We start from the raw sequence: 16041 nt of genomic DNA, 5'->3' as shown, positions 1-16041 counted from the left end.
GCTTTGAAAATGAGTAAAGCCACATGTGTGGTAAAAATTAAGCCGTAAATCAAGGATCAAATTTTTCAACACTGAAGAAATTTGGCAACACGGTTTGAAGAAAATCAAGGGAAGCTACTGTTCACCTGGTGGAAATTGCCTATAAATAGAGGCAATTCCACCATTCTCAGATCATCCCAAAATCTCCATTCATAGCAACAAAACTTGCTTAGCTAGAGAGAAAAAATAGAGAGATATATTGTGTTCTCCTGCGAGGTTCTCCTAGTGTGTGTTCTCCTATTATAAGAGAGAGTTAATTTGTTCTCTCCTTGTATTAGAGAGAGGTGTTGTAATTTCTTCCACTTAGTGAAATCTTTTCTACCGGTGCCCGTGGTTTTTCCCTTATTTGTTGAGGGTTTTCCACGTAAATATTGTGTGTCAATTTCCTACTCTCTCATCTCTTATTTTAGTTGCGTAATATTTATCTCGCTACTCTGGTACCCAACATAAACCTCATGAAGGATGTCAACTACAATAGAAGAAAGAAATATGCAATGAAGCCAAGCACCGTGCAGAAACAGGCATACAGAGAGAGAGCACGGGTGCCCAAATAAATACATAAAAAAGGTAAAATACAGTAATACCAAAATGAAAATTAAAAATAAAGTGAATATTTATTGTGAATGAAATGTAATGAGATCACTTTATTATGTACGCAGTATGCCATGCTTATGGATGTCAGATTTATTTGTGATAGAATTTGTTCGAACTTAATAAAACCTTGTCAGATTTATGTAAACATTTTCTTTTCTTTTTTTTGGTACAAAGCTGCTTAAAGAAACGAAAAAAACACTAACGCCTCAAGAAGTGAGTTCCACGGTAGTCCTCCGCCAACATTGCGATGGCATCCAACGGGGGTTCTCCAAGACGCTAAGGCGGCTGTCACCAGTAGCTCCCTGCTTCGCAAGCAAATCAGCTACAGCATTCCCCTCCCGGAGGATATGCTCAAATCGGACATGCCAGACTCTACCAAGAAGCTCTCGGAGCATGTCAAACACTGCTGCATAACCATGATAACGCCCACAACCTCGCTGGAGAAGGGTGATAGCCAACTGAGAATCCGAGAAAACAATCACATGTCGCATACCACGCTCCCAACAGAGACGCAACCCAAAGAGGATGGCAAGAAGCTCAGCCTTGAGAATTTCAGAGACACCAACAAAGGCAGAGAAACCAAACAGCCACGTTCCAGTAGCGTCCCGCACCACGCCACCCGCTCTTGACCGCCCTGGGTTACCAAGAGAAGATCCATCAGTATTCAAAGCCACCCAACCATCTGGCGGCGCACGCCATTTGACCCAGCGAGGCTCACGGGTAGGGGCCATCGCAACCAGGCTCTCGCGCAACACATGGTCTATCCCAGCAGCGTGGTGGAGAACTAGCTGCCAAGGCTCAAGGATGTTCTCAAAGACAAACTTGCATCGCCTTCTCCAAATAAACCACGCATGAAGCAGCAAAGATGCAGCGGAAGCTCGCGGAACCGAGGCCACCTACTCTGCCATTGACCCCGCTGAATAAAAATCAGAAGCTAACGACAAGGCCAAATTACTCCACACCCGCCGAGCTGCACCACAATCTCGCAAGCAATGAATTTGGGACTCTGGCTCCATATTGCAGAGGCAGCAAAGGACATGGATATTCAGCCCACGGTGATGAAGAATCTCAGCGGTAGGGAGGGAGTTATGCATCGCCTGCCACGAAAAAACTCTCACCTTTTCCGGAACAATCGCTTTCCACACCCAATTCCACGGAACAGGCTGCATGGGACCCAACTGGCGTGATAACAGCCAGCTATAACAACTCGAGACAGAGAAAACGCCATCCACAGACTCCGACCAGACCATCAAATCCTCATGATCTGAGTGCGTGTAAACAAACTGGGAACCCAACAGCTGGGAGACATGAACTGAGAGCGGAGTGGCAAGACAGCGACTATCACAAGCCCCATCGCGAAACACATCACTAACACGCAAACTGGTGTCTGAAATGTGAACATAAGGAACCAGGGAACATAGCGGACCCGAACCACTCCAATCATCATACCAGGAGAGATTACCTTCACCAATCCGCCAAGCAAAGTCTTCCCGAAGCTGTGTTCGAGTGCGCAACAGAGCATTCCAAAGTAAGGACCCACGGTTGTCTGGAGCATGCAGAAAACTAGTATGAGGGAAGTAACTATCCTGCAAGAGACGAACCCAAAGATTGTCGGAAGAGTTGATAAGATCCCAAACCAGTTTCCCAAGCATGGCCACATTAGAAAGACGAGTCTGTCGAATGCCCAATCCCCCATGCTTCTTATGCATAGACATCTTACACCAAGATACCATGTGCATGTGTAACACCCCGATTTCCAGGTGTCACTTTAGTAACCAAAAATAGACTTCACGCTGAAAACAGGTAATTTTTTTTTCGTTTGATACCTTTTAAATCAAGCAATAGAAAATAAAGACAAAACCCAACCACTAAACTAACCAACACACAAATATATACACATGTACAGCCTCAGCTGCACTCCCATGTCACGCGCACTCGCAGTGACTCCAAAGTAGTGTGCCCGTAGGCAAATAGTTACAGATCCAGAAGTGTGAGTGAAAAGGTTATAATTACAATCCACTGGGAGAAAGTCGGCCTCAAAATGGCCTAAGCAAAGACCCCTATAGTCCGACTGACTCACTGTGATCCCTCAATAAGAGAACCACACAAAAGCCATGCGTCGGGAACCTACCCCGTCCCAAAAGCAAAACGAATCAGAGCTCTACACAAATATGACGCCTGCCTAACTCTACCAACCCATAACTGCTCACACATCCGAGTCCTCGGCGAACTGAAGACGGCAAGTTGAAGCTCAGCTCCATGCGTCGTAGAACTCCTTTCGTCAGATGTTCACACTCGTCAGTCCGGTCCTCCATGACCCTTCCCCGGTACGTCGCTCGATGACCCACAACATCGATCACCCAAGCGATGGGGGCATCCCGATCCACAAGCTCATATCTGATCCCCCCCGAGGGAGAGACCATCGAACACCAGTCGGCCATCGGCATCTGGCAGCAGGCCGACCGCCCAAACACAAACATACAAACAAAGCCAAGGCGCTAGGGTCAACTCACAGCAATAAGTAGATATACACTCAACATGTGATATGGGGTATAGATATATGTTGATATATATACATATAAACAATCCTAGCATGTTATGGCTCTAACATTGCTTCAATAAACAAACAGCACACAATCTCAGTCAGCATGAATGTATGCGTGAAATGCACAATATGTATCCGGATTTGTGACGCGTTCCCGTTCGCCACAAGTGAAGCATTTTCACTATGGATGGACCATTCCCGTTATCCATCCTGGATGAAATCCATCCTGGATGAACCATTCCCGTTATTCATCCTTGGTGAACCATTCCCGTTATTCACCGAATGATGAACCATTCCCGTTATTCATCATTAATGCAAGGTGAACCATTCCCGTTATTCACCATGATATGCACAGGTGAACCATTCCCGTTATTCACCCGATTGAATGCAACGTGGTTAGCCAAACAACGAATCGTCCTTACCACGAAAGTGTCTAGCTCACAACCCAATCTCAACAAACCCATGAGTTAGTGTCGGTCAATACAACACAACTCGGAGTAAGTGTCGGTCAATACAACACAACTCCATCCACAGAATACACAAGGGTCTAGTGTCGGTCAATACAACACAGCCCAAACAACAAGAGCACTAGGTGTCAGTCAATACAACACGGCTCCACAACACTCCCCAAGAGTACTAGAGTACTCGGTGACTTTCAATCATCACCATAGCTCACCTTAGTGGCTTCCCCCAATTCCGATAACTCTCCAAACCCACAACAAAGTCGACTTTTCCCCGTCTTTCGTAAATATTTTCCCCTTCAGTTCTCCTATGCTTAAACGTCAATAAAAATTGTTTCAATTCGAATTAGTCAAGTTATGAGTTTATTTCTCAAAGTCTAAGTTTCCCAAGTCTTTAGTTTTTCAAAGCTCTATCATTCTAAGTTTTCAAAGATCAACCACCCAAAATACATTTCCCGGGGAAAGTCTAAGAATTCCAACATATGGCTAAGTCTCAAACCCCACATTTGGACTTGCCTAGGGTTGTTCATCCAACCCGAAATATCAAAGATCACCAGATCAATGAATCTCCACTCCGAAATTGCGTCAAAACGCTCAATCCAACAAAAGCACAACATCACAAGTATGGAAAAGCATCATAACATCAACTCATCATCAAAAACAACATCAGATAAAACATAAGTCGAATTTATCGACGCCTATCATGCAGTCATAGCTAATATGTAAGTTGCCCTAACCTCGAGCTGTTCCAGCTTCGTAAACAAAGTTCTCCTCAAACAATAGCTCTGAGTCTTCCAAAGTTCCTTCAACTGAACCTCGGAGAAAAACAAAGCAGAATCCAAACAAAATCGATTAGCTCGATCGCAAAACAATACATAAACGATAGACAAAGCATTAAAGCTTCAGAATACGACAATCAGGTACGAAAAGACAAGTTTTCGAAACCGAAAAACTTCCCCCCCCCTTAGGAAAACCCACGGCCATAAGGAGAAAAGGGCTTCGGCTCTTTTTCTTCGATCAAATCAGTTTACAAGGTAGTTTTAGGGTAAAACTAAGGCAAAGAAACTGTCGGAACAATTTTCGGACAATCGGGTCGAAATACGACTACGCAGGGGCATTTTGGTCCAAAATAAAGGCTCAAAACTTCAAAGTTATCAGTTCTGAAAACAAATTTGACAGCAACGATCCTCATGACATCCGTGACAACAAATCCTAAAGGCACGAAGTCAGATTAAGTCTTTTCGACAATAAAGTTTCGAAATGTGAGACAAAAAGAGTTTTGAGTCAATTTTTCAGATCCTGGACAACTGAGTCGCAATCAGAGTTTACTGACAGAGGTTTTAGACTCAGGGGAACATAAGGAACATAACCCAAGCGAGAAATCAGAGAAATCGGACAATTTTAGAAAAAGCTCAAAACTTAGAGCACAGAAACGGCTTCAGAAACGCAACAGAAACAACAATCAGAGGTAGGAATCGTGTTAGTTACCTTGATACCTAGAAGTAGGGACGAACTGCACGAAGATTGGTCAAGATTTCGCGAAAATCTCTCCTCTCCCTCTCTCTCTACAATTCTCGGCCAAAATGGGTGAAAATGAAGAGGATTTTGCTTTTTCGCCTATTTATAGGCGGGCGAAATCGCGGGAAAATGAAAATTTCGCGATTCCGATTTTTGCAGCACGATCACCGTGGAATTCTAAGAGAGATTCTGGCGTCAGAATTCCAGAACTCAAAACAAATATCTAGGATTTGGGAAAAACGATATCGAAAAACTCAAAAGCGGTGTCGGCTAATCTGTCCCGAAAAACTACTTTTTGCTGTGATGCTCAAACGACAAAACTTCCTACTGAAGAAAGATTGGAAACGTCGAAACAAGTCTGGCAACGCGGACGGAATCTTCGTTAGAAGTCCCGAATAGAAAAAGTCTTCATCCATTGCTCGAAAATAGGGTTTTGAAGCAAAGAAATTAGAGTCGTCGAGCTTCCGGAAAGTGAAACCTATCGTGCGTACAGTCCAGAGTTCCGAAATGAAACGCTGGTCGATGGAAAAATAAAGAGAATCTTTAAATTTTCCGAGAGTTCGAAATCTCACTCAAAACGTTACTTTAAGAGCGAAATAGCCTATTCTGGACACGCTCGCCCTAAGGCAAGTGTGCAGACGACTCGCACTAACTCCGAAAACGACTACGCAACATTCCTCAAGCAATTCCTGAACTTTCTTCTTCATTAATCTTCCTCAAATATCAAACTCCTGTCACGCTTACACTGATCCTACGCGTGAGTCGGAAACTAGCTTGTTCTGAAAATCCAGGTCTTACAGCATGCCTCGCCAGTCACCACGAGCCCAAATGAAGTCACGGGCCATCCCATCTAGCCGGTCACAAACAGATTGAGGGAACCAAAGGAGCTGCATAGGGTACACAGGGATGCTATTCAGAACAGATTTGACAAGAGTAATTTTTTCGGCTTTGTTCAAAAGCTTGCCCTTCCACGAGGCTAGCTTCCGGGCCACCCGATCCACCACAAAATCGAAATCCGCTGCTTTCTAATGCCCCTTCAGGATGGGAAAACCCAAGTACTTCTCAAAGTGGGAAGTAAAGGCAATAGAAGTCACACTAAGAATCCTGGCCTTCCTAACACGTTCCACCCCAACTCCCGCAAAAGCTCTAGACTTGGCAACATTGACTCGCAACCTCGATGCCAAGCAAAAATCACTGAGAATTTTGTGGATGAGCTGCATCTGGGAAACCTTTGCCTTGGCAAACAAGAGAACATCATCAGCAAAGAAAAGGTGGGAAATAGAATGACCATTACCGGAAATAGAGACCGGATGTCATCGCTCATGATCCACAGCATCCTGAATAACGATAGCCAAACGCTCCATACACAGCACAAATAAGTAGGGAGAGAGTGGGTCACCTTGTCTCAACCCTCTGGATGGAGCGAAAGGATCCAACTTCATCCCATTCCACAATAAAGTAAGAGAGGATGAAGATACACAGAACATAATCAGGTCCACAGAAGCTGCAGGGAAGCCAAAGAACTGAAGGGTATCTCTCAAGAAATCCCAGCTAAGCCTGTCATAAGCTTTCTCTAGATCCAATTTGAAGATGATGTTGCGATTCTTCCTTCGGTTCATATGATGAATGATCTCCTGCAAAACAATAGCATTATCAATTGTCCCCCTACCAGGAATAAAACTATTCTGTAGGGGCCCAATAATCTCATGGAGATAAGGTCGTAGCCTATTGACCATGACCTTAGTAATGAGCTTGTAGAGCACATTACAGAGGCTGATTGGTCTAAACTCCCGGAAGGATGTAGGGACGTCAACCTTCGGAATCAACACAATCAAAATCTGGGCTAACACAGGGTCAAAGGAACCATGCGAGAAAGCATCCCGAACAATATGCCACACATCATCACCCACAATATGTCAATACTGCTTAAAGAAAAGCGCCTGGAAACCGTCCGGCCCAGGAGCTTTCAGAGAGCCCATGTGAGAAAGCGTTGTCCACACCTCATCCTTAGTAACCGGATTGCAAAGAGCTTGCCGAGCAACATCAGGAAGACCAGCAACTGCAGAGGAAGTGATGGCACTCACCCGGGTGCTCTCGGAGGAGCAAAAAAGAGACTGAAAGAAGGACCGAGCTTCCCTCTTCAGCACCTCCTCATCCTCACACCATTCACCACAAGGCAAGTTCAGCGCATAAACCTTGCTCCTCTTCCGGCGGACAACTGTCAGAGTATGAAAGAAGCGAGTATTGCAGTCACCATACTTGATCACTTGCTCTCTAGATTTCTGGTACCAAAAAAGCTCATCTTGTTTCAAGGTGGTTTCCAAATCCTGCTGAATCTGAACCATAGACCGAAGCAATGATGCAGAGTCCACACGCTCCAGCTCACGCTGAACTCCTCTCAGACGGTTCTCAAGCTCCCTATATTCCCAAAAGTTTGTTTATTAAAATCCAAAGACTTCTGTCGCACCTGATCTAGGTTCAAGTGAATCGGAATAGAAGTTCCCCAAGCCGACGCTACCACGGATTCATAAGCTGGATGGGAAACCCACATCGCCTCAAAACGAAAGGGTCGCGGACCTCTTCCTCGAAGCAAACAGGCACACAGAATGAGCAACGGGTGATGATCCGAGTAACGGCGAGGCAACACCGTAGTCCCTCCCTCTTGGAACATATTCCGCCACTGAATATCCACAAAGCACCAATCCAGCTTCTTCAACAATAACGGCTCCCCCTCTCGCTTCCTGGCCCAGGTAAACCGGTAACCAGAGGGGTGAATGTCTAGCAAGTCACAGTCATCAATCACAGACGCCAGCTTATCAGCTCTAGCAGCCGAAAAGACGCCTCGGTTCTGATCAGAAGGAAGCAGAGTCTCATTAAAATAACCTGTCAACATCCAAGGTCCTGAGACACGCTGCCTAAGACCCTTCAGATAATCCCATCCCAACGCCCGAGTAGCTGGAGAAGGGCTTGCATAGACACCAGTACAGAACCAACTGGAAGAGAGGGCATCAATTCGAATCGTGACTGCATGGGTAGTCGTCTCAACCATAGAAAAAGAGAAGGGCACAGACTCCTGTTTCAAACACCAGATGCCACCGGAGCGGCCAATGGCTTCTTCCACATGAACCGGGACATATCCCTCCGCTTTCCAGAAACTCATGACAGCACTAAAAGGAACCTTGGTCTCCAATAAGAAAACAAGAGTTGGGTGGTTAACCCGGAGAATCTCCCGAACATGTCGCTTCACCGACACATTCGCCGCTCCCCTTATGTTCCACGCCAGAACTGAGAAATCATTAAACTCAATCATGGAGACACAGTAGGGGGCGCACAAGAGGAGGGCAGCATCATCACTGACCTCCGGTCAAGGAGGCAAAAGCCTCAGACATCATAAGTGTCATACATGTGTTTTGGAAATTTTAATTGCTGTTTCAAAAGTTTAAAAGGGAATAAGTACAGAAATAAAAATAGTTTTAGTATTAAATTAAGAAATTCAACCTAACTAAAACTTTTATGGCATAGTACTTTTAACTTGATGCTTAACCATAAACTAGACCCAACTATATTTTTACTTTAAAAAGAACCTTTTATTTTTCTTGGCTTGGTTTAACACATTAGCATTACTTGTCTAACCTTTCCTACCACTGAAAGATAACTTTCTTCTTCTTTCTTCGCTGCCTCTTGTTCCTATGAACTAGGTTAACAAGATTAATATTAATTGTAGTTCTGTTAACTAGGATCATTCATGAAAAATTGTCAAATCATGAAGAACTTTTGCAGTTTTGGAGGCGGATAAATTCCTAAGAATAGTGTCACAGGTCTCAGAATAACTATTTTATATAATTTTTCCCACACTTAGCTACCTAATTTGTCACATAATTAAACTTCATATGCTTCCACAGAACACTAAGGACCTGTTAATGCTCGAATTACTGTTGTGATTGATTGATGAGGATTAGCACATAAGGGTGTAAATCACACCTCTGTTTTTATTCCAAGAACCAAAGACACCGCAGCTGCTATAATTAATATTATAAGGGTCAGGTCTTGCCAAGCTTCCCATAGAAACCTCTGTAAATAAATGACAAAGAATTGATATCAGCATAGCAACTAATTCAGCAACGGTAATTTTTTTATCAAAAAAACTATAGAAGATAACATCATAAACAATGTACCCAGAAACTTCTCCCTTTTTTCCGAGGATATGTATTAGTTCCAAATGCATTTTTCCTCTTTAATAGATCAACATCATCTCCATTAATTCCTTTATCCGGATCTGATTTTAGTGATTTTGATAATCCTTTAACCTGAGTAAGACATCACTGTATTATATTAATAGCAAAGCATATTGCCTCTACATAGATTTCAAACAAAAATATGTTGAAGTAGACTTACCCCACCATATTGTTGTAAGGCAGAAATATTCTGATTCTTAGACAACGAAACAAGTTGTTCAAGCCCAACTTCATAGTCACCATCATGAGTTGAGGATGACACTGTTGTACTTGTCACTGCAATTTAATAAATTGAAAATGGTAATGTGTAAGTTAAAACAGTCATTACAACAGAAAATTAGTAAGCTTGAACCAAATGCAGTTATGTAAATTTAGTGTTATAGCAATATAAACCCCCCAAAAAAGAGCAAAATTTGGAACTCAGCATGAATGATAAATTAGTAAAAAGCCACAACCATGATTCATGTGAAAGAATATAGATTGATTTCGATTATAGAGCCTATACTAGGGTGGACCTAAAAGAAAATCGTCTTACAGTAATTCTATAATGTGGTTGTGGTGGATGACTTTCACCGGTTAACATATCTAACAGCTAACATAATCAATTTTCTCAACATTACTCTACAGAAATCACTTTTCACGTAAATTCATTGAAATACAAATCACTTCACTTTCAGCTCAGTTTTACTGCAATCAATTTTACCCAAAATCAATTCTATACACAATCAATTCTGATAACACTAATTCAAACACACATTAAGCCTCATATCCAACTAGGAAGAACAAATACACTAGAACATTTTATTGCAAGTACAGAAAAGGTATAAGAGTATACTATGTAAATAGTTAGTTAAGAGTAGAATAGTATTTCTACCAGTGTAAAGCTTCTACTATTTTACTTCTACCCTTAACTAACTCTTATAAAAGGAGATAGTTTAATTAGTTTCCTAACAAATATTTATAGGATCTGCTGCTACCAGTACTAGCTTTCAGAAGGCAAGTTCCAGAAAAACAGAAAACAACTGAATGCAGCAATGTGGCTATTTGTTTGGGGGTTTTATTTATGACTCACAATGCTGCATTTTGTGATGATCTCTGCTCTATTTTACAGGGGATCCAGGTTAATATGTTACTATTGCTTGGAAGAAGCTTTTGGCGGCAGTAGCAGGTAAGGTGACAGAAGGGAAGGTGGTGCATGTATAAATAATTTAAGAAAATAAGTTTACCTAGTTCGCGTTCACCAGCTAATCTGAAAAGCAAAGCTGCCTAATAGAAGAATAATTCAATGATTAGAAAAGAAAAAACTTAAAGAATTGGGAAGGTTGTATTGGGAGTAATAAGAAAAACATTACTCTTATGACTTGCGCGTGGGCTCGAATCATGCTTTTCTTTTGCTCTTTCTCCTCTTCCTTTTTCAAGTCAAGAGTGTATCTAAAACGCCTGGAGGCATTGAGCACGAATGCTGCTTGCTGCAAAATAAGCGAAAAAGAACCAAACAAAATTGTAATGAGATATGACATTCAGTGCATGTTATAAGTTGTTGTAAAATTGATTCTAGAATCAAAATGAATTGTGCTTGCTTCTGAGTAACTTTTGGCTTGGGTGTCAAATTTGATCCATCCAAACATGCTATTCTTTCTAAACACAGTGAGTGAGTGAGTGAAATGAAAAAGGGGATGATGTGATTTATGTCTTACTCGCCAACGCTTGAGGGTTTCGGGAGGTGCATTCTTGGTCTGGGTAATGTCGAAAGGGTCGTTTGGATCAACGAGCAAGTCGTCGTCGTCGTCGTCATCATAGTGGTCGCCATTAGTTGAGACGTCGACGTCAGGGTGGTTACTGGTGATGGTGACGGGGAGGAGGCCATTGGAGGAGGAGGAGGAACCTCGTGACGTCGACGTCATGTTGCTACTGCTATTATTATTATTATTATTATTGCTCGTCATTTGATGCCTCCCTTTCTTCTTCTTCTTCTCAATTCAGATTCAGATTAATTGGTAGGTATCAATCATGCACCACCATTACCATACCATGCCCTCCCAAATCACAATGCTGCTCTGTTTCCCTTTTCCTCTTTCTTGTCTATTGTTGGCCATTGCCATCTATTGCTATTGCTATTGCTATTGCTGCCGCGCCTACCTAGCTTAACCATTCCCTTCATCCCCTCCTCTCTTTCCAACTTCTATATTTAGATACCAAACAATACCATTTTTCTATCTCTTTGTGTTATGCACATATATAACTAGCCTCACGCTTGCGCTCTGCCTTCCACTCTCAACAACCATATATTCATTCATTCATTTTCAAAATTTAACTTTAATTTAACCAATATTTATAGGGATACTAATTATCCATCCAGATTATAACAATGCCCCTAGATAACCCCTAGTCATACCTGTCACAACCATTGTTATTGCATTCTAGCCACCATCTCTAGCAACCATCCGTGGTCTCATGTACATTCTAGCGACTATGGGTGATCTCTAGTGCATTTGATCAACATGAGTCATACTCAACAATCTTCACCTTGGCGAATATCAAACCCTTATGAAGATTCACGCTGCACAATGTCCACATCCTGACCACTGACGAATGGGGTTGCACCTCCTGCTTAACAATGAGAAAAATGTAACAATTTCAATCAGTGCTTCAACTTGTCACTAGTGACTTGTTTGATCAACATATCAGCTGCATTCTCTGAGTGTGAACTTTCAAAAGCAATATATGTTTGGATGTCAACAACTCTCTAATCTTGTGGAACCTCACCTCAATGTGCTTGGTCCAAGCATGATAAACCTGATTGTTTGTCAAATAGATAGCGCTCTAATTATCACAATGCAACTAAACTCCACTTTGCTCAACACCCAACTCTTTCACTAACCATGTAAGCCATAGTGCTTCCTTGACAGCTTCAGCTACTGCCATGTATTATGTCTCAGTTGTAGATATAACTATTATGGATTGAACTGATAACAAATAGGTCCTCCTGCAAGAGTAAAGACATACCCAGTTGTCGACCTCCTATCATCCAGATCACCTGCATAGTCAGAATCCACATATCCCACAACTGATGGAACACTCTACTCCCTGCTGAACATTATACCACGATTTGTTGTACCCTTCAAGTACCTTAGGATTCACTTGACTGCTTCCCAATGTTGCTTCCTAGGCTTGGACATGAACTTGCACACTTGACTAATTGTTTGTGCTAAATTCGGTCTAATACAGACCATAGCACACATCAAACACCCAACTGCACTGACGAAATCTTGGACATGCCCTCAAGGTCAGTCTTCAGACACTTTCCAAAGAAAGCTTCAAGTGATTTGCCAATGGAATACTCACATGCTTTACTCTGCTCATGTCAAACCTGCTCAAAACACCTTTAACATAGCTTTTCTAAGACAACAATAATTTCTTGGCTTCTCTATCCCTGTGAATTTCCGTTCCAAGAATCTTCTTCGCAGCACCAAAATCCTTCATATCAAACTCCTTACCCAGCTCGGTTTTCAACTCATTTACATCATGTAATGGTTGGTAGCAATCAACATAAAGTAATAGAAAAATATAATTGTCATCATCAAGGCTCCTCTCATAGACACAACAATCATAATCACACCTTCTATAGCCAATCTTGAGCATCATCACCACCACTAGCTACCATCGCCATCACTATCATCACCTCCATTGTTGCCATTATCGCCACTGTAAGACCCCGTTTTAGGGCATATTATTTTAATAATAATATTAAATAATATTTTGTGAATTACTTGTGCTATGTGTGATATTATGCCTTTTTAAAAGGTGATTAATTGTTAGAGGTAATATTAAGTATTAGAAATATCTAGAAGTTGACGCGCATGACGATACGAGCATTTTGACTGTAATATTGCTAGGGTTCTGCCACGACGACTTTTAGGTCAAAATCGGCCCGACAGCGGCGATGAGTTGGCGAATCGAGTCGACGAGGACGATTTCGTGGGCCACACCTTATGGGGAGGTGCTAGGCATGATTTTAAGAATATTCTATGAGGGAATATTCCTTACTTTGGTTTTTTGAAGGTTTTATTTAAATAAAATGCATTTAAATAATTTTAACATATGGTTTAATATCAAAATTAATTCTGAAAATATTTTTGAGGTATTATGGAGCTGATGCACGAATTGTTTGAGCCAAAATTATTGATAAGGGTTTTTGATTTTAAATTTGAAGTTTTGATGCATTTAGGAGAGAAATGGTGCATTTAATGCATTAATTATTTTGGAGTTTTTATTTAAATTATTATTTTAAATATTTTTTGGAGAAAATATGAGCATGGAGAGTGTGTTGGGCGGCCAAGGCTTGTGGAGGAAGGAAAATGAGACTTTTGCAAGTAATTTCATTTTCTAGCTAGGTTTTATGAAGGAGAGATATTAGGGATTTTGATTCTTTGACTTTCAATTAATGGGCGATTGATTTCTGAACTTTTAAAACCTCCAAGGATCTTTTCACATCTGATTTAAAACCCTTTGTATTCAGATTTATATATTCTAAAAGATTAAGGATTTAAATGATAGTTTTGAAAGGGATTTAATTAGGAAATAAGCCAAATTTTGAGGACCGAATCAAGGAAGGTTGGAAGAGTCTAGAAACACTAAAATGGGCTGAATATTTCGTGGGTTTGGGCTGCTTCTTGGGGAGAAAGAAAAGAATTTAATGCTTGGCTCCCACCCCTCACTATGAATAGAGCATTTCCCCCTCTCATTTCTTCACACCAAGAGCTCTCCTCTCCTCTGCATTTGTGTGAGCTCTCTCTCCCTCTCTTTATTTTCATTTTATTTTCCTTGACTTATTTTATTCCTTGATCAAGGTGATGTTGGTCATTCTGAGTATGCTCTGTGGTTGCAGTATAAACTGATCTGCCACATCCAGAAAAGAATGATCATTTGATTGAGTAGTCAAGGAAAAGTTTGTGAAAATGGTGTTTTTCTTCAAAGTGTTCTTATGATGTTCTCCCATATTCCTAGAAAAGTTGTTAGAAAGAGTCTTTGATCTTGGGAGGATTGAATCTATGCGCAAATTATGTTTTTCTTCGAAAGTTCTTCAAGTGTTCTTATGATCTTCAAGCAAAATGTTTTAGAAAAGAATGTTTGATCTTATGAAAGAAATGGTTTCGGATTTTCAAGGTTTTTGGGGGGAATTTCGCGATCAAAAAGGGGATGGGCTTATGATCGATTCGATTGTCCGATTAGTAACGTTACTCTGTCCGTTCGTTGGTAGGAAATTTTCAAGTGTAGACCTAGCTTCAAGGAGCAACTTGAGACTTCTAGGAAAGCATACCTTTGAGGTAAGGGCACTTCGGTTATGATTGATTGTGATTGTATGATGGTGAAATGATTAGGACCTTATGATTTTCGAATATGTGAGTAACGGCACTTCGGCCTCTGCCTAGATAAATTGGTTGTGATTGTGATTGTTAGAAAGCATGATGCTAGGACTATCGATGATATATGTGCTAGACATGCTATATGATGATGATGCAATAAATGTTAGCTAGTGTTATTATGAACATGCCTATATGCCTAGGATGTTAGCTACTTTTATTGATATGCATGCAAGTTACTAGGTTACGATATTTTGTTCATATGAGATGAACGTGATGAGCTTACGGCCTAGTGATGATGACTGACTTGCATGGCATGCATTTGTGGGCCAAGTAACCTGGACTGGGCTTGGTTGGCCACGGCTGGTGACCTGGACTGGGCTAGTCAGTGGTGACGTTTAGGGGATGGACCTGAACAAAGGACGAACGTGAAACGGCGGTGCGTTGGAGAGGTCCAACCCCGATCATCAAGCTGTTGGGCAGAGGTGCGTTGGAGGTATCCAACCCCGATCGTGGAGTCGTGTTCGTCCTGCCTTTCCATGAGGGATTGGCTTATGGATATCCAAAGTGTCTGCATGCATGTGCACGAGCATTGACTAACAATAAATGATGACCCGGGTGTTTAAGCTATTTTTCTAGTTTATTTCCATGCATTTTGATATATTATTTAGGATATTTTGGTCATTTTAGGTCACTCCATGATTATTCCATGCATTTTACTATTTTTATGTGGTTTTTAGTATTTTTATATATTTTTATAATTTTTATTTAGATTTATTAGGATTTAAGTTATTTTATTTTTAGTTGATATGTTTTATTTTGAATTATTATCTTTTTAGTATTCTATTTTGATAGTTGTATTTTATTTAGGATTTTTCGGAATAAAAAGAAAAGAGAAAATCAGGAAAAAAGAAGTTGATTCGGTACAGCTGGTCCACGGAGTTATCATGCACCCGCAGGAGATAGGACGGATGCAGCTTTGTTCCATGCCATGTGGCTTATTTTTACCAGGGGTCTACCATAAGACCATGCACCCGTGAAGCACTTAAATCCACACTTAAAGATTGGTCCAGTGGAGAGCTGACACGTGGCAGGTGTGGGAGATTACCTTTTTACTTGTTTGAATCCGTACGTCACGTGATTGAATTCAGATTTGAATTGATTGATTGGATTTGGAAAAAGAAACAAAATTAATATATATATTGGAACGAACCAGAGGCAAAAAAAAGGCATATTTGGAGATATTTGAGAACAGCTTGAGCCTTCTTCCCTGAAGTTAACCCTAG

The 16041-nt window shown here is 41.3% G+C and overlaps 1 protein-coding gene across 2 annotated transcripts in view; it reads right to left on the bottom strand.

Annotated features, from left to right (window-relative positions):
* Window positions 1-11492, bottom strand: part of LOC130745240 (calcium-transporting ATPase 9, plasma membrane-type-like) — a 28004-nt gene extending 16512 nt beyond the window's left edge. Inside the window, exons 1-7 of one of the 2 annotated variants that reach the window (XM_057597410.1) lie at window positions 11090-11492; window positions 10745-10861; window positions 10619-10658; window positions 9553-9668; window positions 9333-9464; window positions 9139-9228; window positions 4377-4448 (exon numbers count right to left, since the gene is read on the bottom strand). In XM_057597410.1, the coding sequence (XP_057453393.1) occupies window positions 4377-4448; window positions 9139-9228; window positions 9333-9464; window positions 9553-9668; window positions 10619-10658; window positions 10745-10861; window positions 11090-11338 (816 nt within the window). In that variant the 5' untranslated portion in view covers window positions 11339-11492. The remainder of the gene's footprint in view (window positions 1-4376; window positions 4449-9138; window positions 9229-9332; window positions 9465-9552; window positions 9669-10618; window positions 10659-10744; window positions 10862-11089) is intronic. The other variant, XM_057597411.1, reaches the window with a different exon arrangement.
* Window positions 11493-16041: the final 4549 nt, after the last annotated feature.

This window comes from Lotus japonicus, chromosome 3, assembly GCF_012489685.1.
Source record: "Lotus japonicus ecotype B-129 chromosome 3, LjGifu_v1.2".
NCBI classification, from domain to species: Eukaryota; Viridiplantae; Streptophyta; class Magnoliopsida; order Fabales; family Fabaceae; genus Lotus; species Lotus japonicus.
Note: the sequence above shows the minus strand (reverse complement) of the source record. Positions and strands in the feature narration are given on the sequence as shown.